This window comes from Filicampus tigris, chromosome 8 (assembly GCF_054856515.1).
Source record: "Filicampus tigris isolate MCC_2025a chromosome 8, RoL_Ftig_1.0, whole genome shotgun sequence".
NCBI lineage: Eukaryota > Metazoa > Chordata > Actinopteri > Syngnathiformes > Syngnathidae > Filicampus > Filicampus tigris.
The window spans coordinates 20,705,729-20,726,115 of NC_141224.1; the positions used below are offsets into that span (position 1 = coordinate 20,705,729).

General features: G+C 41.7%; 1 protein-coding gene across 1 annotated transcript in view; it reads left to right on the top strand.

Moving 5' to 3' along the window:
* Positions 1-20,345, top strand: part of klhl32 (kelch-like family member 32) — a 41,065-nt gene extending 20,720 nt beyond the window's left edge. The window contains exons 5-11 of the mRNA XM_086038894.1: positions 15-113; positions 4,434-4,649; positions 11,747-12,473; positions 12,956-13,014; positions 15,990-16,182; positions 17,178-17,272; positions 19,539-20,345. Coding sequence (XP_085895020.1) covers positions 15-113; positions 4,434-4,649; positions 11,747-12,473; positions 12,956-13,014; positions 15,990-16,182; positions 17,178-17,272; positions 19,539-19,700 — 1,551 coding nt within the window. The 3' untranslated portion in view covers positions 19,701-20,345. The remainder of the gene's footprint in view (positions 1-14; positions 114-4,433; positions 4,650-11,746; positions 12,474-12,955; positions 13,015-15,989; positions 16,183-17,177; positions 17,273-19,538) is intronic.
* The last annotated feature ends 42 nt before the right edge of the window (positions 20,346-20,387 follow it).

Here is a 20,387-nt window from a genome sequence, read left to right on the forward strand (position 1 = left end):
TCTCTAATGGGCAGATTGTGCTGGAGCCAGCGGTGATCCAGGATGTGTTGTCTGCTGGCAGCCACCTTCAGCTGCTGGAACTCCTCAGCATCTGCTCCCACTACCTCATCCAGGTACAAATATTCACCATCTTCTTTCCCTAACATCACGAAGACCATATAAACAGTATAGGCGTATACAGGTGTGCATATAACAAGTTTGGTTTAGTTTGGTTCTTTCAGTTCCTCATAAATGTACTTTGCATGTTTCAACCCTGTGCTGGACTCCACTAAATCCATTTCTGCTTCCACCATGTCAAGGAATGTCACACACTGCCTTAAAGGGGAAGTCAACGCAAACATTTTTTTCAAGAATATGTTCTATGCAAACCCACTAGTTGAAACAGGGCATTCTGATAAATATTGTGTTTGTGGAATAAGTGTTAATCCACTCGTTTTAGCCATCTCTGGGGGCTGCCATTTTGACTTCTGTCGACTGAAAATGACATCACAAGTGCTCACAATGACCAATCACGGCTCAGATTCAGAAAATGCGTCAGCCGTGATTGGTCGTTGTGATGTCATTTTCAGTCGACAGAAGACAAAATGGCCGCACCCCAGAGATGGCTAAAAACAAGTGCATTTTGCTGCTTAATTTATATTCCACAAACGCAAAATTAATCAGAATACAGTGTTTCAACTAGTGGGCCTGCTGGGAACATATTCTTGAAAAAAATATGTTTGGGTTGACTTCCGCTTTAAAAAGGGAATGAGAAAAGCATTTTCCATTGGCTGCAAATCAAATCGGCTGCGTTCTCACCCACAACACCGTAAACCGCACGTTTCTTACAGTGCCAAGCTACGTGTGTCTGCGACAATAGCAAAACTTAGTATACCCCACCCCTTTACGCAGTTGGACCAGTTGGATGCGAGCGCGCATCTATACTTGTCTACAATCTGTGTTGTGACCCACTCCATGTGACGTCACCCGGCACGCTATTAGGACCCATTAGCTGACCATAAACATGGCTGATGTAAAATACACGACTGAAGCAGCAAATTTACCTGCATCAAATGAAACAATAATCATCAATGTCAGGTTATAGACGATTACATAGACGGGCGAAAATCCACTTCCGTTTATGCTTAATCTGTCATTTTTTGTTTTTTTCAAATGTCTTTTTTATGATATATCGTCTTGGGCGTCCGTCATAGGCGCCTGGACACACGGTCCGTCGGCTAGGTGGACTGCCTAGCTCTTCTAATTTTTAACGTGTTTTTGTAATGTCATACTTACATTCTTTACTCATTGTCAATGTGTAGCACATTTTCCACAATATAACTGATTCCACCAGAGACTGCTTTGCAAATACTGTAAGCCAAAAGCCTGAAGCAGCTTCATGTAAGCACACACGCATGAGTGCGTGCATGCTCACACACGCACACACACACTCACACATTTTGGATTACAGATAGCCACTCTTGTGTGCAGACACATGCATGGGCATTTTTGGGGGCAAGTGCTAAAGCAAAAAAAAAAAAACAGCATCTGTTGCAAAATATTCTCACAATTAACAAAAACATTCGTTCTAATGTATAATCCCTTGACGCCTGAATTTATTTCCAATAATTAAGATTTTTTGGGTGTGTTTTTGCTTTCAAATAGATGCTAAATGAAGTTGAGAATGTTAATTTGTGTATAGCACATAAAATAGAATACATTTAAGTATGATGCAAATTGCTGACAATAGGCATTCACGATAAAAAAAATAAAAAGGTAAACAAGCACTTGTTCCCATCTCAAATTTGGAGATTATTTTATAGTTGGATGCTGCGTTCATTTTTACTTCTACAGAAGAAAAATCAACAGAAATTACGTTTGTTACTCAACATGTTATTTTTGTAATAATTACAGATGCTACTAGAGGGGCACTTGCTGAAGAAAGTGCATGAGTGTTGAAAGCCATCTAGGTACACCAGCTCGCTTCGTATTGAAGGATGCACCATTCATTTTTAGTTCTACAGAAAAATAGTCAACATAAATTACGTTTGTAACTCCACGTTATTTTTGGAATGGTTACAGAGTGACACTAACAAAAGTGGCAATTTCTAAATAAAATGTGAGTGAGTGTTGAAAGCTGTTGAGATACAGCATCATGTTTGCTGCCGGAAAAAAAACAAAACATTGTGCACTGCTGTGTGCCTAAATGTTGTACCTGTAATGACAGACCTAACCCTCAGATTATGTAAATTTATGAGCTCAAATGTATTTAAATATACTGTACTACACTCAGAACTTGGATTGAATAAACCTTTCCAGATAACTTTCCATCACAATTCAATTTTTTCCCAATATTTGATGCATAGCATACGTCAACATGAGTCTGTGACCTGTTTGAAGTGTGACACCTATGCGGTTCATGGATTAGGTGCAATAGCTGATAAAATGTTTGCAAAACTCTCAGATTTGAATTTGGCGAGTTTGAATTGTGACATAAGATCGTGATTTATTATTGAAATACCACTTCTTGGTTGCTCCAATTCCATTTAACTCAGGAAAAATGATTGACAGCGACAACACACAGCCCCTAAAACTTTGCATCCTCTGCTAATATCAGAGGAGTTGAGGAATAAACTGCTTTAATTTTTTTTTTTTTAAGAAACTCGTAAGCATTTCTGAACCAGAATTGTGCTGTTTGGTAGGGCTGAACAATTAATCAAATTCAAATCGACATTGCAATATAGTTAAAAGTAATTTTCAAATACTGCTTACTCGTGGTGGGAGGCAGCACCCCTATGAATGCATACATGGAACAGTTCTCTGGTTTCGGGGGCACTGATCTTGAGCCCGCAATTTTGCCACAAGACCGTCCTTGTAAAAAGGCCTGCACAGTATGCATAGTGCGTTCACTTTCCTGGCTGAGATTCATTTGGCATTTTTTTGAAGAGTAAAAGTTTCACCTTTACTTGCCCTCATTCAGACTAGTTATCAACCACAGGCGTGAGGACCGGAGCACTGTTGTGATTCTATGAGGGTGGGCGGAGCCAACACTCTTCCAGTAGTGGATAAATTAATTTAGATTGTTTTCCTTATAGGAACTTGTTTTTCGGTCCCCACAGTGCAAAACTTACCCATTTGTGACGTTTCAAATCGATCTATGTCCCCAAAACGTGATGAATACAAACACACACCTGCAGTGTGGATCCAGATTAGGTACTTATTCGGGACTTGTGTTTTATCGCACAGGACCTTTCCAACACGGGTATTCTACTCATCCTTGAGCAATTCCTATGGGGATAATAATGGCCTCTGAGTTGCATAACATACAGTTTAAAATTCCCCCTTTAAATATTTGCCTGTGAGTACAAGGTCATTGTATCCAGAAACGCCGGTCATGCGATTAAAATATACAACTGTATTTTATCATGCATGTTAAGCACTCACTAAATACCAATGGCAAACATTGCTCTTGTGAGCCATCTGGTGGTTTCACAACGTTATCGAGCAACAGATGACCAGCTCTTATCATTGTAAACAGAAGAGCGTAAGTGATTGTCTATAATGTGAGAAACAATAAACACACACATGCATATTTACACGACCCAAGTTGCACCAGATGTTGCATTAGAGGTATTAGTAGAAGGCAAAGTCAAATGATTACTATTGATTACCTAGTTCACATTGCATCAGCACTGGCATTAAAATCATATTGAGTACCATGTCACTATGACCTACACCCGTAATTGTGAATAATGATGTGCAGCGAATACTTAATTGATCAAAACCATTCTCGTTCTGTACGATTCTTTAATCTAATTAAAGTTACACCAGTCCTCATAACTGTTATTTAATTGTTTAATTAAAATGAATTGGAATAATCTTAATTAAAATGCGTACACATTGTCCTGTGCGGAATATGGACGTGATTTATGCCATTACAGGTACTACACTTAGCCACAGCACTGTCCACCATTTGAGATCTACTGTACACTGCTGTATTCACCAATGCCAGAAGGTGGCAGTCGTATTCCATATTTTCAAACTACTTTGATCCCCAAGTCCCCCCCGCCCCCAACACTTATTGCCTTTCTCCCTCACTGCTTTTTCATTACACTGTGAGATTGAAATCAGCTTACGCTTAATGTAAAAACTGCACATTTGTGGCTTGTCTGATAAAGCACATGCGCTCTATAATAAATGTTTGGCGAATGGGAATGTGTGGCATTTGTTAACCAGAACTTGGGGTTTACTGTAATATTGGAGTGTGTTGTACTGAATGGATACTAATAGAACATTTAAGCAAAGTCAGAGATGGCCATTCATCATTCTTTGGATTAAGTACTTACCCTGTATTATACAATATAATTTAGACCATTCTTTATTTGAGTCCGTTTTTTCTTTGCATAGGCATTAGAAGTACCAGAATATAAACTCTGTTTTCTGCATGTCTGCAGGAATTGAGCACTGTCAACTACATAGAGCTGTACCGTGTGGCCGACCTCTTCCACCTTCCTTCCTTGGAGGAGGCCGTGGTGGACTTCTTGGTGGGTCACCTGTCTGAACTAAGCCAGACACGGCAGGAGGAGGCCCTGCAGTTGCCTTTTCGCCTTCTCAAGGAGGTCCTCAAGAGTGACCGCCTCACCTCGCTGAGTGAAGAAGAGATATGGAAGGTATGGAAATGTGTGTGTGTGTGTGTGTGTGTGTGCGCGTGTGCGTGCACGTGCGTGGGTGTGTTTGTTGGGGGGATGTTCAGATGCAAGATTTTCTTGTCATGTACTTGCACACATATTCATAAAATTCTCAATTTGATTTAGATACCTTTCTTGTGGATATTTTTTTAATTACACTCTTAGTGTCTGTTATTAATAGAACAACCAAGTTTGATAAAATACAACTTAACATTATGCAGAATCCGTGGGAGCCCTGCCCGACATTCCCATCTGGGAGTGATGGGAGACTGAAGTTGTAATTTTTCAAATTATAAGCAGCATATGCAAGCAAAGGAGATGGATATAAAGTTCTCAACCCTCAATCTAGTCTCCTCTGAAGTATTTTTGCTGTAGACTGAAAACATTTGAGTTTGACCGCAAAATATGAAGATGTGACAACAGTTGAGATTTTTTTTTTCATATACTGAATTTACATCAGCGGCACGGTGGTCGACTGGTTAGCACGTCCGCCTCACAGTTCAGAGGTCGTGGGTTCGATCCCGGCTCCGGCCTCCCTGTGTGGAGTTTGCATGTTCTCCCCGTGCCTGCGTGGGTTTTCTCCGGGCACTCCGGTTTCCTCCCACATTCCAAAAACATGCATGGTAAGTTGATTGGATACTCTAAATTGCCCCTAGGTGTGATTGTGAGTGCGGATGTTTGTCTCTGTGTGCCCTGCGATTGGCTGGCAACCAGTTCAGGGTGTCCCCCGCCTACTGCCCAAAGACAGCTGGGATAGGCTCCAGCACGCCCCGCGACCCTTGTGAGGAGAAGCGGTACAGATAATGGATGGATGAATTTACATCACTCTAAATTGCCCCTAGGTGTGATTGTGAGTGCGGATGTTTGTTTGTCTCTGTGTGCCCTGCGATTGGCTGGCAACCAATTCAGGGTGTCCCCCGCCTACTGCCCAAAGACTGCTGAGCTAGGCTCCAGCACTCCCCGCGACCCTTGTAAGGATAAGCGGTATAGATAATGGATGGATATGGATGTATTTACATCTGAACCTGAAACCGTTTACAAGATAGATACGACCTATTTGTTAATCCACTCAGTTTTCATTTTGAGAAAAAATATTGAAATGTGTGACTGACAGGTGTGTCTTCCAGGTGGGTCCTCTAACATTGATTATTAAGTAGCATCTATTTTTATTCCAGGTCGTAAGTCTGGCGCAAAGCGCAGTCTAACTGAGGGCATGGTTGGACTTTTCTTTCTTTTTGTATTTTGCTAGGGTTTACGACTATAAAAATGTGCGAAACGGGGTATTTGTGCTTTTGTACGCTATTGTGGGGTGGAACTTAGTGTTTTCCCTGCCTTGCAGCATCCCTCATTTGCATCAAAATCAGGGTGGTAGTGAGCGCACGTCCGAGTATGCCGTGCTTGAACATTGGAGAAACAGAAATTTGATCCGCTGGAGTTTGTGCATGACATTGGCAGGTAAATATTACAGTTTACCTGCCATTACAATATAGATATTACAATCTCCCCTTTCGGATGATGTAGTCAGCCGTGTGTGTGACTGCCTGGCACCGCCTGATCTTGCGGGACCATGTGTGACCCCCTCCCCGCAATAGTGACAGAGGTGCGTGTGCTTTTAAAATTTTTTTAGATGATAACGATTATAATTTATTCAATGAACTGATTTTCACATTGAATCAGAGGGATTGTCCCACGCTGGTGTCATATTTATGAATTAAATCCCATGAGGTCCACTACGCACATCCACAGAGCGCCAAATCTATCTGCCTGCACCTCGATGAAATACATCAAAATCATGTTAGACCGCCTGCGCTGGAAAATAGACCACATTTTAGCTATTTGTAACCACATTGGCAGATGCGCCGGGGGGTGTGCTAAAAACGCCCTTGCGGGCCAATTCACAAACTCGCTGAACTAGAACATTGCCCAGGCACGAAAATTACGATGCATTTTTACACCGAGCACAGACTACTTTCTGTCACCAAATTTTCAGGGGCGTCGGTGGCGAGACCGCTTCGTGTGCCGGCATGCTCAAACAGGTGCAACATGACCCTAATCAGGCTGGACTAGACTTGCACTGGCACAGAAATGAAGTTTGGCCCATTTTTACGCCGAGCGCAAAAGCACCAATCTACCAAAATAGGGCCCTCAAATCTATGCAAATTTTCAGATTCACGTTTTGCTGTGAAAACTCCATTTATACTACGTAGAGGCGTAACGGATGTAAAAACCAAAGAGCTATATACAGGTGAAACCAAGCAATTGTGAAACAGGTGGAAAATCAGTCAGAGAATTTGTACAAACATTGGCCATAGCAAATAAAACGATTTTGAATGTCCCAGAGAAGACATGAAACAATGATAAACCAAGACATAGACGTTGAACAGGTTGACTAAAGTGAAAGTCAACCCAAAAAATTCTTTGCAATATGTTCCATGCACCTTCACTTGACTAAACACGGCATTCTGATTAATATTGCGTTTGTGTAATATGAGTTAAGCAGCAAAATTCACTTTACTGATAAAGGATCAAAGATGATGTACAGTGATTCACAATAGAAATGAAATCACAGAGATGGAAATGAATGATGCATTTACCCAATTACAAAAAGACATTGTCAAAATTTAGAGGTTGACTACAACTTCAGTGCACAAGTCTTGAAGGATAACAATTAAGCCTTATACATTTACTGCCTTTAGACCTATAGGAAGGATAGTACTCCTTCCCTCCCACTGCCAATCCCACAATGATGTTGAAGGGAATCAAACCAGGGGCCCTTTGGCTGGCCAGGCCACATTCTCATTCACTTGACAAAGGTGCTCGCTCCAATGATGTATAAAAATGTGAAGCAATGTCACAGTTTGTAACTTAAGGTTAATTGTACTTTGGCGCACAACTAAAAAATACACGACTAGAAATGAGTGACACAATACAAAGCAAACGCACTGCTAATAGAGCAAATTAAACACTGCCATCTGCATCTCATATAATGTTTGTTTGTGTTGACCTGCAATCACAGTGGTCTTTTTCTGAGTGTGTATGTGATTGATTGCCATGCATTCACGCGTGTGTAAGCAAGCAAGCACGGCTTGTGTGCCTGTCTGATGAAGTGTCAAGGTGTGTGCGGAGACGGTGGCGTGAGGCGGTTGTGAGGCGTGAGGACTTGCCATTTTGACTGTTCATTTGCGCCAATCAGCCTCCCCCCATGTGCCCTCCCTCCTTCCTCCGCTCTCACTCCCTTTCTCTCTTTCTCCCCTTCTCTTTTCTGATTAGGCCCTCCGCGCCTCCATCAGGGCCCCAATCCCCCAGCTGTCAGTCGCCTGCTCGTCTGATTGAAAACAATCAGGCCTCTGATGGCACAATTACGCTGACCCCTTAACCAGCCGCCGCCGCCATAATCAGTCTCTGATTAGGCTGCTTTAGGCCTCCTTCACTGTGCCCAGAAGGTTAATTTGAGCATCAGACGGAAGCGGACAGGAAGAGGGGGCCATCGTCCGAAATTGTGAGGGGGGGCACACCAATATCGGACCGATATAGCTCAGCTGTCAATCATTGTCACCGTGAGTTTTTTCAGAGAGTCTTACGCTCGGAAAATCACATTTTCTCTGGCTTTGTTCCCCCCTCTTCTTTCTTGCCATCCTTTGCTCTGCCTTCATGTAGCTCGCCCCCATCCCTCCCCTCTCTCCCTCACTATCTCTTTCCCTCACTTTACCCTTTTTACACACACACAAACACACATGCGCTTGCTCTTTCAGCGTGGAGCGGAAGGAGTTGATTTATTCTGTGCCCCGAGGAAGTTGTGTGATGCAGCGTGACCTTCACAGTCAGCTGCCGCCGTGCAAACGCACAGACACACACGCACGCATACGTACACACACGCGCGCGCACGCTGTCACTTCGGCGCTATGAAGAGGAGAAAAGCAGGGTGAGCGACGGCAAAGACAGTGCAGTCACCACATAATGATGGAATCCTGACTTGCGTGTTTGTTGCAGTTTTCTACCTTTAGTATTGTTTGAAAGGAGAGGAAAGCTAAAGCCAAGATAAGAATCTATGATTTATGTATGCACCACGCGCATTCTCCCTTTTCATCTCAACAGCGACACAATTGTGACTTATATTGCATAGGAAAATATATATTCTTCTAAGTTGTCTTCATAGTAAAATCACTTTGTTTACGTGATAATGAAATCAGTAATCTCCAGACATCGTGCCCACATTCACACCTCACAGCAGCTAAATAACCTTCCACAGCTCTCAAGTTCAATTACCCAGCTCGCCTGCATTAAACAAAAGAGTGTGCCTGTGGATATTTACAGTCTTGACTTTTGGATGTTGTGTTGGTTTGACTGAGTTTTTCATAATATCCTGTAGGTATCTTGAAAAATAATTATGATTAGGAGTCCTCCATTGTTTCTTCCCTTCAAGCCCCGCCTGCATTTTTTTATTTGTTTGTCGGTGTGTTCGCCTTCTTTTACTGTTTTTGTTTTTGCCTTGATTCAGTTTTGAACTTACCCACTAAAGGTCTAATAATTGATTAATGTATCTAATTTCGTGGGTGCTAAGAGTCAAGCATTCACACTGATGTTGTAGTGTTCCAAACTGGTCACGTTTTACCATTACAATAACCTTGCAATGGATATCAACTGAGAACAAAATGTACATTTTTGGTTGGTCCAGGAAAGTGTTTATCTTTTTTTCAAGACTTATTTGGACCAAAATATTTTACTTATTCCCGACTGACAGACTGATTGAGAACTCAATCTTTTGCAGCCTGCACAGAAGTCAGGTGACACCATCAGACATGCGTAGCCCTTTGCCATTCCACCTGGCAGTTTTACCTGAACGAAAGGTGCACCAAAGTAAATTTGATGCTGTACTTGAACCATTTGGAGTATCGGCATAGTTTTGGTCTCTTTTTGCAGGTAAGACTTTGAATTTTTCTCGTTAACTGTCAGAATCTTTTTAAGTGCTACTGGCACTGAATTATGGAAGTTTGAATACATAGAAGGCCGTGGGTCGTCCGTGAGTCGGCCTTCCTACACGTATTCTGACAATTGAGGAGAAAAACTCAAAGTGTTACCTTCAAAAAGAGACCCAAACTATGCCGATACTCCAAATGGTTCAAGTACAGCATCAAATTTACTTTGGTGCACCTTTCGTTCAGGTAAAACTGCCAGGGGAAATGGCAAAGGGCTAACTGAGATCCAGTGTAAGAGCTGTATTCTGCCTTTACAAAGATAATGATGCTCACTTTGATTGACATGTAAGGTATCAATTTAGCAATATAGTATATTTTAAAAAAAATATAACAAAAAAACAGGAAACCGAGGCACTCAAAGTAATTCTGAATTAAAATTTTAACATGGCCAGTTGGGAAAAAAATTGCCTACGCGTTTCAGCCTTTGTAGGCCTTCATCCGGGCAAGCTCGAGTGCTGTGAATGACGTCCCCTGAAGTCTTCAACCTTGTCTCTAGTTTTCCCAATATAAAGTAAACGGTTGTTGTTTTTGCACCACCGGACCAGCTGACTCATCTCCTTCATGTAGTTGGCCTTGGGGTGTCAAAATAGAGCAATAATTGTGATCAATTAATTACAGTCACAGTTAAAGCATTACTTTTGTTAATCGCATTAATCAAATTTTCAATTTCTAACTTTACTGTTTCTGTATGATGATGATGATGATGATGATGATGATAATGATGATGATGATGATGATGATGTTTTGGTGCGTGGGGCTTGTACTTTAGTTGCTGGGGGTGTAAAAAAGCAATGGTTAGTGTCACACCCTGAAGTGGACACGCATTGGCTGTCATTGTGTTTGGCACAACCTGATAGGCTCCTATTGTAGGTGGGCGGGCAAGTTCAGGACCAGAGAGAAGAAGTGAAAATGGAGGAGCATGTAAGAGTTGTTAGTCCGATGAATGATAAATTTAAAAAACGCACTGACAGCACTATTGATAAAGGCATATGCCTTCTTTGTAAGAAGGACTTTTCTTAACAAAGAAGCCGTTCAAGCCTACCACAAAAATGGAAAGCAACTAGCCGCGACCAAAGCCACAGCTAATGATCGCAAAGAAGACGTTAATGTAGTGATCCATTGCAAAGCTCTTCGCTCTTGACGTTTTGGTCCCACCCCAAAACGTCAAGTTTGCTTTTCGGACACATGTATTGCTATAACCACAGTTTGCTGAACCTCAATTAGCAACCAGGTTATTTGGAGGTGACTGGACACTTAATTGATGGTAAGTAGAACTTCAACTCATTTTGCACTGATCGTCATGAAAACAGAAACCAGGGATTTGGCTGACAAATGCACTAAATGGTCCCTGAAGGTGGCAAATGACTGGGTAATTGAAAAAAGATATAAAAAAGACCATAAATACAGATACTTACATACATACATACAGACAATGGGGTGCTTCTCTCAGAATTTTTTAAGTGAGATTAGAAATAGATTAACTAGATCAATTAATTACACATCATAATTAATTAATTAATTAATCTCAGATTTTAAAAAATCTCTTGACAGCCCTAAATTGGCCTCGTCATTATTTGTGTGAGGCTCACCACCATCATATCGTCGGCAAGCTTCATAATGTGATTGGTGCTGTAGGTTGGAAAACAGTCATGGGTTGGTATTGTAAAGAGCAGTGGGCTAAGCACACACCCTTGTGGGGCCACTGTCCCCAATGTGATGGTTCTGGAGGAGTTCCTGCCAACTCGCATGCTTTTTGGTCTTCATGTGAAGTAGTCCAGCAGCCAGTTACAGGGAGGTATATTGAGTCCCAAGTGATTGAGGTTTTGTACAAGTCGCTGAGTATTTACAGTGTTTGCGTGGACATCTATTCGTTGTGTAGCTCTTTATGCTCATGCAGTTGTCCACCCCTTCTCTAATAATGTACAGTATATTGTTATGGTAAATTACACAATAGCCTGCAACAGATTTCAATAGAACTGATCCGGATTCTAATTGAAAAAAGATGAATTACATTTTTCTTCTACTTTTGCTTGATAACTGTCTCTTTATTGTTTCATATCATTACTTACTTTATCACACGGTTTTTGTGTTATCTTTTTTTAGTTTGTTGTGAGGTGGTTGGAACATGACTGCCGCTACCAGTACACTGAGGATCTTCTTCAACATGTCCGCTATGGCCTGATGGACGTCTCAACCCTGCACCACCTAGCCTGTAGCCACAGCCTGGTGCAATCCAGTTCCACTGTTGCTTCTCTGGTAGATGAAGCCCTGGACTATCACCATACCACATTTGCCCAGCCCCTTCACCAGTCAGCCCGCACCAGGCCTCGCTTCCAGTCCCTCACCCTCTACATAGCCGGGGGAAGAAAGCGTGAGGTGTGCAGAGTCCGGGAGCTGCGTTATTTCAATCCGGCCGCACAGGAGCACGTACGTGTGGCGGGAGGCTCGAATTGGAGCGAATTAGCACCCATGCCCACTGGGCGCAGCCACCACTGTGTGTCTGTCATGGGGAACTTTCTCTTTGTTGTGGGCGGGGAGATGGAGCACACCAGTGGGAGGACATGTGCAGTTAGGACTGCTTGTCGATATGACCCCAGGGCAAACCGCTGGACTGAGATAGCCTCCATGAAGGCCTGCAGAGAACATTTTGTACTGGGAGCTTTGGGTCAGTACCTGTATGCAGTGGGTGGCAGGAACGAGCTGAGGCAGGTACTTCCCTCAGTAGAGCGCTACTGCCCGAAGAAGAATAAGTGGATGTATGTGCAACCCTTCGACCGTTCACTTTCATGCCACGCAGGCTGTGTGGCTGAAAACCTGCTCTGGGTTTCAGGTAAATACCAATAGAGGTACACAAGATAACATGTATCAGTATGCTATGAGGACAAAATTACAGAGATGGTCCTAGTCAAACAATGAATCCATAGATCTTAATATTACCAAGATCATTGTGACAAGACGAATGGGAAGCCCTGTTTGTGCCCCAGTGAAAAAAGCAAAGTCAGTCAAGGCATAGTAGGGTAGGGTTTTGATTAACTAGGATGAGGTTTTGCCCTACTCCTCTGGATAAATGGACAAGACATACATACTCTTAGACATACTCCAAAATGTCATAGAATAACTTCCCATGATAACGTTATGAAAGCAGCAAAGAAAGATCATGTTTTCCTCCATGTTTGCTAGGGAATTTAAAGTAGTCTTCACATGCCCCTTTACTTTATTCCAGATACAGGACAGTGCATGCAAAAACACAGTTCTGCATCTCCCTTTGTATCCTTTATTGTTTGCTAAAAGTGTTTTTATCTTGTTTCACAGGTGGGGTGACAAACACAGCTCAGTACCAGAATCGCCTAATGGTATACGAGCCAGAACAGGTAATATGTGATTCTGTCACAATGGTGGCAGAACTGGTTGTGTGATACTTTTTTTTGGGGGGGGGGGGGGCGGGTCTTTTCAATCCACACAGTTGCACCAAATCAAGATAGCAACCTAATATAATCGTGTATATCATTAACATTACACTTTAGATGGGAATGGGTTCTATTTTGTAAATAAATGTAGTTTAGGAAGAACAATACTACAACACTGTGCCTCTAAACTCTCCACAGTTAACTTGCTCACACACATTGGAAAGCTAAATCAATCATCAATCAATGGAACTTACATCAAAGTTTTTTACTAGTATCATTATAAACAGAGCGCAAAAAAGTAAGTTTGTCTTTGTTGACAATAAGTCTATAGTATTGGAAAGCCTATTACACTTTCATATAATGCCACATTTGTATCAGGGGCTGAGCCAGAATGTGGTTAATGGGTGGGCCTGGAAAAATCAGGGTGGGTCTGAATATTCCTCACTGAGCACAATCCTCCTGTCCCGACACATTGTATATTCAGATAAAATGAATATATGAAGTTCAGATCAGACTTAGACAAGCACAATATGCCAATCTTAATATTCAATACAATAAAAAAAACAAATTAAAAAATAATTTCAACATGAATTACAAAAATGTTTGAAGTATATATTTTTTCATGTATCTCATGGGGTGGGCAGTCTGTCAATCTGGGTGGGCCTGTGCACACCCAGGCCCACCCATGGCTCCGCCCCTGTTTTGTATGTAGCTTGCATTTATGGGATGAGCAGCAGAGGTGATTATGTGGGTTGCACTCGTGAAAAACTTCTCTGACAAGGCCAAACAATTTAGTTTGCTGTTGCCATTCCTTTTGTTTGATGGATTGAATGACTAAAGCTTGAACAAAAAAGACAGTGGCAATTTAACCATCCATTCGTCGTAACAATCAGTAGCGTCAGTAGCGTTTGGAAGACCCATACACAACCAGCCTGAGCATTATCATACTGGAGGATTGAGTTTGGTCCCACACTGTGGAGATATGGAATGGCACACTGGTTGTGGAATCTCTTCTGGATATCTCTCTGCATTGAGATAGCCTCCAATGATGACAAGCGTTGTTTTTCCAGTGGGGGAGATTCCGCTTCACATCATCACACTGCCTTCACCAAAAGATGTTATTCAGTCAGTGCAGCAATCAGCATTGAGTTTTCTGAGTCTTCTCTACACTTTGACCCCAAGATCCAACTGCCGTAGGCAGAATTTGGACTCACTGGCACTGCTGAACATAACATTTCTCCGCATTCAGGTTTCAGTGCACATGTTGCAGACACCAGCAAAAGCTGAAAACAAGAGTCACTGGCAACAGCAAAACGAGCTGTTGACGTAGAAGATTTGTGAAATTGCTCATGGCCGCAATTGCATATTCAGCTCTGCTGCTCATCCCACAAATGCAATGCAAATGCTTTCTTCCAAATGTGTCATCATTTAAAGTGGAAGTCAACCCAAACCTATTTTTTTTTCAGAATATGTTCTATGCAAGCCCACTAGTTGAAACAAGACATTCTGATAAATATTGCGTTTGTGGAATAAGAGTTAATCCACTTGAGCTGTGATTGGTCGTTACCTGAGCTCTGAGCAGTTGTGATGTCATTTTCAGTCGATAGAAATGACAAAATGGCTGACCCCTGAGCTGGCTAAAAAGGGGTGGATTTTGCTGCTTTAAATCATATTCCACAAACACAATATTCATCAGAATGCCGTGTTTCAACTTGTGGGCCTGCTGAGAACAGAATTCGTGAAAAAAATGTGTTTGGGTTGATTTCCCCTTTAAAAGCTAAATAAACAAGCTTTTCAATATATATAAGATTTATCGGCCAAAAATCAGTGCTACAACAAATAAATAATGTTTCCCTTCCTTTTGTAAGACTAAGAGGTGAAAATTTTCAGGCGAGCAGGAGATAGAGTAAGTCTTACCAGGTTCACTACAATTTGCAGTTGGTTTGATGCCAAAAAAGATTCACTGATTGTTGTTCTGCCTCCATATGAGCTATGATTCCATTCTGACATTGACCAGAGCCGTATGGAAAAGCCTGTCTTTATTAAGACAATGAATGATGTTAGTTTTGTAAGAGAAATATTCATTTGATATTACCGTGTTTATTCTTGGGATGGTCATTGGCTGTGGTGTCAATACAGTACATCATGCAGAGAGATTTTTTTTTTCCTTATGTATTATTATTAGTTGTAGTTGTAGTAGTTGTGCATCTGATGATCTCACACCGCGCACTGGTTGAAAATGACTCCCCTATGAAATTAAAGTACAGTACAGTCAAAAGTAATTTGAAGTACAATAGTCACATGCAGCCAATTACAGTGGGCTCCAGCATGTGTTTGTGTATGCATATGAGCCAGCTGTTAACAAGGCCTCTGCCTCTTTCGAAGGCTGCACATAATGTGGAGGTATGCGGCATGTTTACATGTGAGGCGCACATCCATATGGGTCTATGTTTGTTCATGTTGGCCTGGAAGCAAGGGAGGGAGGCACGAGAGAGGCTCATTTGTATTCACCACCAATCTACATTCACCTGCCAGAGCAACAGCAACCCCCCCACCCACTGTACCCTCAACAGATGGCCACACGTCAACACGCACACACGCACACACGCTTTCTGTGCCTCAATCAAGCTCTCTCTCTTTCTCTCTCACACATATTCTCTAACACAAAATCAGCTTCAATACACTTAGTGAAATGAGCAGGGACTGTCTAAAATGGAATGGCCAAAACACACGATTAGAAATAGGGAGGGAAGTGATTAGTACAAAGCGGAGCTTCAGTGCCACATTATTTATCTAGTATACTGAAGTACATTAAGTACCCATTTCATATATATGCTCTGAATATACATTTTATTCATCCACCTTGATTCCTTCCCATCACTTGTCCTCACTTCCTTTTAACCCTTCATTCACTCTCCACGTCCTCCTGGACTCTCCAGGACCAGTGGTTAGCACGCAGTCCAATGTTGCAGAGGCGTGTCTACCACGTGATGGCCGCGGTGAGAAGGAAGCTTTACGTGCTCGGGGGGAATGACCTGGACTACAATAACGACCGCGTTCTGGTGCGCCACATCGACTCATACGACCTGGATGTGGACCAGTGGACGCGCTGCTCCTTCAGCCTCCTCACAGGTGGGGGAAGTGGAGAACGCCCAAAGCACGCAGATACAAGGAGTGGCGTGGAATGCAGAGCATTTACTGTTGGACGAGACCCGCAACAGTCTTTACTCAAATTAAAAATAAAAAAAAAAATCATTGTTTTATTTATAATGACGATAAATGAATTAAATATGAATATGAATAATACTCTGAATGTTGTTAGCGGTAATACAAAATAATTATTTATACAGTAATTTTGCACACCTTATTTGTTAGCATGAGAGGTGCAAATGATATTTGTGCAGTTTTACACCATTGCAAATCACAATAATAAACAGATTTGACAATATCTCTAGTGTACATTGGACGAGCAGGCATCTTTTGTTTTGACCTCTCAATGCATGTTTATACGCTTACCTCTTGTTCTGGCCAATCGGTGTATATCTGAGGTCTTAAAAGGCAAGCCATGTAAACATACACACTACGGACTAACTGACATCGTACTCCCTATTTAAAGAATGAAAGATATGGACAAGTAGAAAGTTCAGTTATAAAGTGGATACCGGTAAGTTTATCCCCTAATTTATCATTTAGTTCATTCAATTTAGTTACATTTACTGAAATTGAAATATGAAATATTGAAAATTGAAATCTCGGTCATGTTTAGATGATAACAAATTGCTATACATCAAGAGCAATGGATCCAGCGACAGCTTGAGTGCAGTACTATATACTGCGTAAAACAAGCTTTCTACTTTATCCTAGCTTATTGCAATACTTTTTCTCTTTGAAAGTGGAGATGAAATTAGTTCATTCCCTTTCTCTGCTCCTTTGTTTTTTGTTTTTTTTTTTTTGTTTTTCTTATGGTTCTCGCTGTTATGTATGCAGAACTTAAGATTGGGTTCTCCAAACACGTCCACCTACTTGTGCTCCGTCTTCTGTGTTTATCTTTGGCTGATTTCTTATGTGGGAGTTAAAACCGCCAGAGTGTCCTCAGCTTGGCTATTTGAAGCTCTTCTCCTTTTCAGGTCAAAATGAGTCTGGAGTGGCGGTCCATGATGACAGGATCTATGTGGTTGGGGGGTACTCGATTTGGACCAATGAGCCCTTGGCATGCATTCAGGTGAGGGAGGACTTTAACATTTGAAACGTTTCATCCCTGGCACTGGGGTGCATGTGGCATGTGCATGGTGTCTGTCTAGGTAACGCCAATGTTGTGATACTTTTAAGACATTTGACAATAAAATAAATCAAGTTTGCAGAGGTGGGTATTCTTCCGTCAATAGTGACAGAGGCTGGCTGGCTGGCTGGCTGGCCGGCCTCGCCGCAGCCCTGTTCGGAGGGCGGGAGTAATGCAGCGCTCACCGGATGAGAAGGGGAGGGCTGCCAGGTGTATCACGGGGCGTCTCGGCCTCACTGTTGCACAGGGGTAGCGGATGGGGGAGCGGGCGGCGCCGGCCCAATCGCTCGAGGCCCCTCCGGCGCTCGGGCGCACCCCGCAGGCCGGAGTAGCCGTCAGCCCAAGCGTTGGCGCTATGCCTTAGCTCTTCTTTTGTAGGCTGTACAATGCACCCCACTTCTTTTGTGCCTTCTTGTTATGGCACACTGCCTGGTGCACAACCGGGGTCCATTTCACAAAGCAGGTTTAGTGAAAACTCAGAGTCTGCTAACCCTGAAATGAGGGAAACTCTGACTTTTCTATTTCAAGAAGGGAGGTAACTCAAACCAGAGAAAGAGGGGTAACTCGAGCCGGCTTCAGAGAGAGAGGAAACTTAAGCTCCCGGTCGGTTACTGCAATATCAGACTCTCTGAAACTAACGTGGTCGGGAGCAGGTTTGTCTCAGTGAACCTCGAGTTTCGCTCTGTCTCCGCCCTCTTTCTGAGCCACGCACTCCTTTTTATTTCCTCACTCTTTCAATTCACCCGTTTTGTCGGAGCGTAGTTCTGCCGTCGGTCATGAAAAAAAATCGGAGTCCATATATGAGAAGGCACAGTATCACTAAGTTTGTTGAATTTACTCAATTTTATTTCATCAAGTCGCTGCACAAAATAAAATTATATGGATCCAGATACATGTATTTAGTAGATGTATAGTCTACTTCAAAAATGTATCTTAATCCCGATGATATTCTTTTGTGCAACCACTTGCCGAAATAAAAGTGAGTAAATTCAACACACCATTTTTTTCAGTGCAAGTAGAAACAAACCTGACATGTGCTTATGATAATGATCCCGTATGTGGATGAAGGTGCAGCATTCCTACGCAGAGAATTAAATATTTGTCAGGAAATCAGACCGTGCAGTGATGTTTTAGCATTTCCAGAAAATTATCTTTTTGAGTGGTACCGTTTTGCATGACAGTCCATCATTTACATACACTGAAATAAGTTTCTGTTGAATATTTATTCAATTTTATTCCTTTAATGTGGTTGCACGAAATATAATCATTTGAATCCAGATAATTTTTTTAAGTAGACTATACATCTACTTAAAAAATGTATCTGGCTCCAGATGATTTTAATTTGTGCAAGCAACTGATGAAATATAATTGAGTAAATTCAACCATCATTTTTGTCAGTGTTCCCCCATGAGATTATTCAGAGGTCTTAAGTGTTTGAACAATGTTTTTATATTTCATCAGCTGTAAGTGCGATTTAGCAGCGACAGGAGCGCGGTTAAAATAACAAAGACGGAGTGACGGGCTGACGATGACAGACTGGCCTACTGGTGAAATTTACTGACGGTCCTAAAAGAGCCAGAGCTGGGTATTTTACTAAAAATTGAGCGTTATTCGTCATCCGTCTTCAGCGTGGGTATCCTTCCGTCGTCCGTCATTCGCCTTTTTTGCCGTGGGAAAAAAAAAAAAGCATTGAAATAATGACGGACTGACGATGACTGACGGGTGGCCCAGCCTCTATCGAATGTCAAATGATGGACCAGCAAAATTTACTGATGCACCCATCTCTGCAAATTAGTGTAAAAATGATTGAATAGCAAACGAAACTGAAGCTGCCAAGTTTGTGAAACACTAAATTTGAGTTACCGCCAAAACTTTTGGTCATGTATTAACATGGCGCTAGGCTCTTTTTTTCCATTGGCATTTCATCTTAACAACAGCATTTCTAGTACTTGGAAGTCTTTTGTCATTGTCAGGTTTTCAATATCTGCACAATACAGCCCTATATACAAATCCAGTAGCAAGTAATGCGACCTCACTAAATATTTAAAAAGGAAAAAAAAACATTTTATTTAGCAGGTTACTGTTCAGCATTTGTTTTTTGTTCATTTATATAACTACATAATATTTGACATTCTTACATCAATATCTTTACACACAAAAAAACAAAGGTTTTGAGACCGCGGACAAATGTTTTTATGTACCGTTTCAGGTGCTGGATCTTAGTCGAGAGGGAAAAGAGGAAGTTTTCTACGGGCCAACGTTGCCATTTGGCTCAAATGGGATAGCAACTTGTTTCCTCCCTGCTCCATATTTCACATGCCCCAACCTTCAGACACTCCAGGTACCCCATCACAGGATTGGTGCTGTTTAAACCACCGGTGAACTCTTGTCAGGATGCAAACAGGACTGAGGAACAGCCACACATGCCACAGTCAGTATTTGCAAATGTGATTTGAAAATAAAGTTAAAGATTAGAATTAGAAGATTGAAAGGTTAAAGTATTTACTGTTACACACGAGATCAACTCTCCTGACAAGACTTGCTGGTGTCCTATCCGAAACCTATTATGTTTCCCTGAAATGCAAACCACCCATCCTGGTGTCACAAACAAACAAAAAAAAACTTCTAGGGTGTTAACCAGTATATGCAGGCAGTAAATGCAAACCCTGGAACATAAATATGTTAACCCACTTAATTATTCACTCTGTAACATGTCAATCAAACTGTGCAGCAAGATGTCTTTTCAAACCTTGAATAAAAAACTTTGGCAGTGTACATGCTATCACCATCTGTTATGTCAGAGATTCATAACATGTTCATGATTTGTTTATTGTTAATACAGTATGTTTGCTTAGCATTCTCAATATGTAAATGCACAGACAAGTATTTATCATGCTGATTTTCAAAGCGGTATGTTTGAACCAAAATAATTCAGTGCGGTGCTGCAATTCCCTTGTCAGTCTTTGTCTGAGTGAATAGTGTATATCGACAAAAATAAATATAAATGACTTCTAAATGTGATTTATGTATTCTTGTTATAGCTGGAACAGCCATAGAA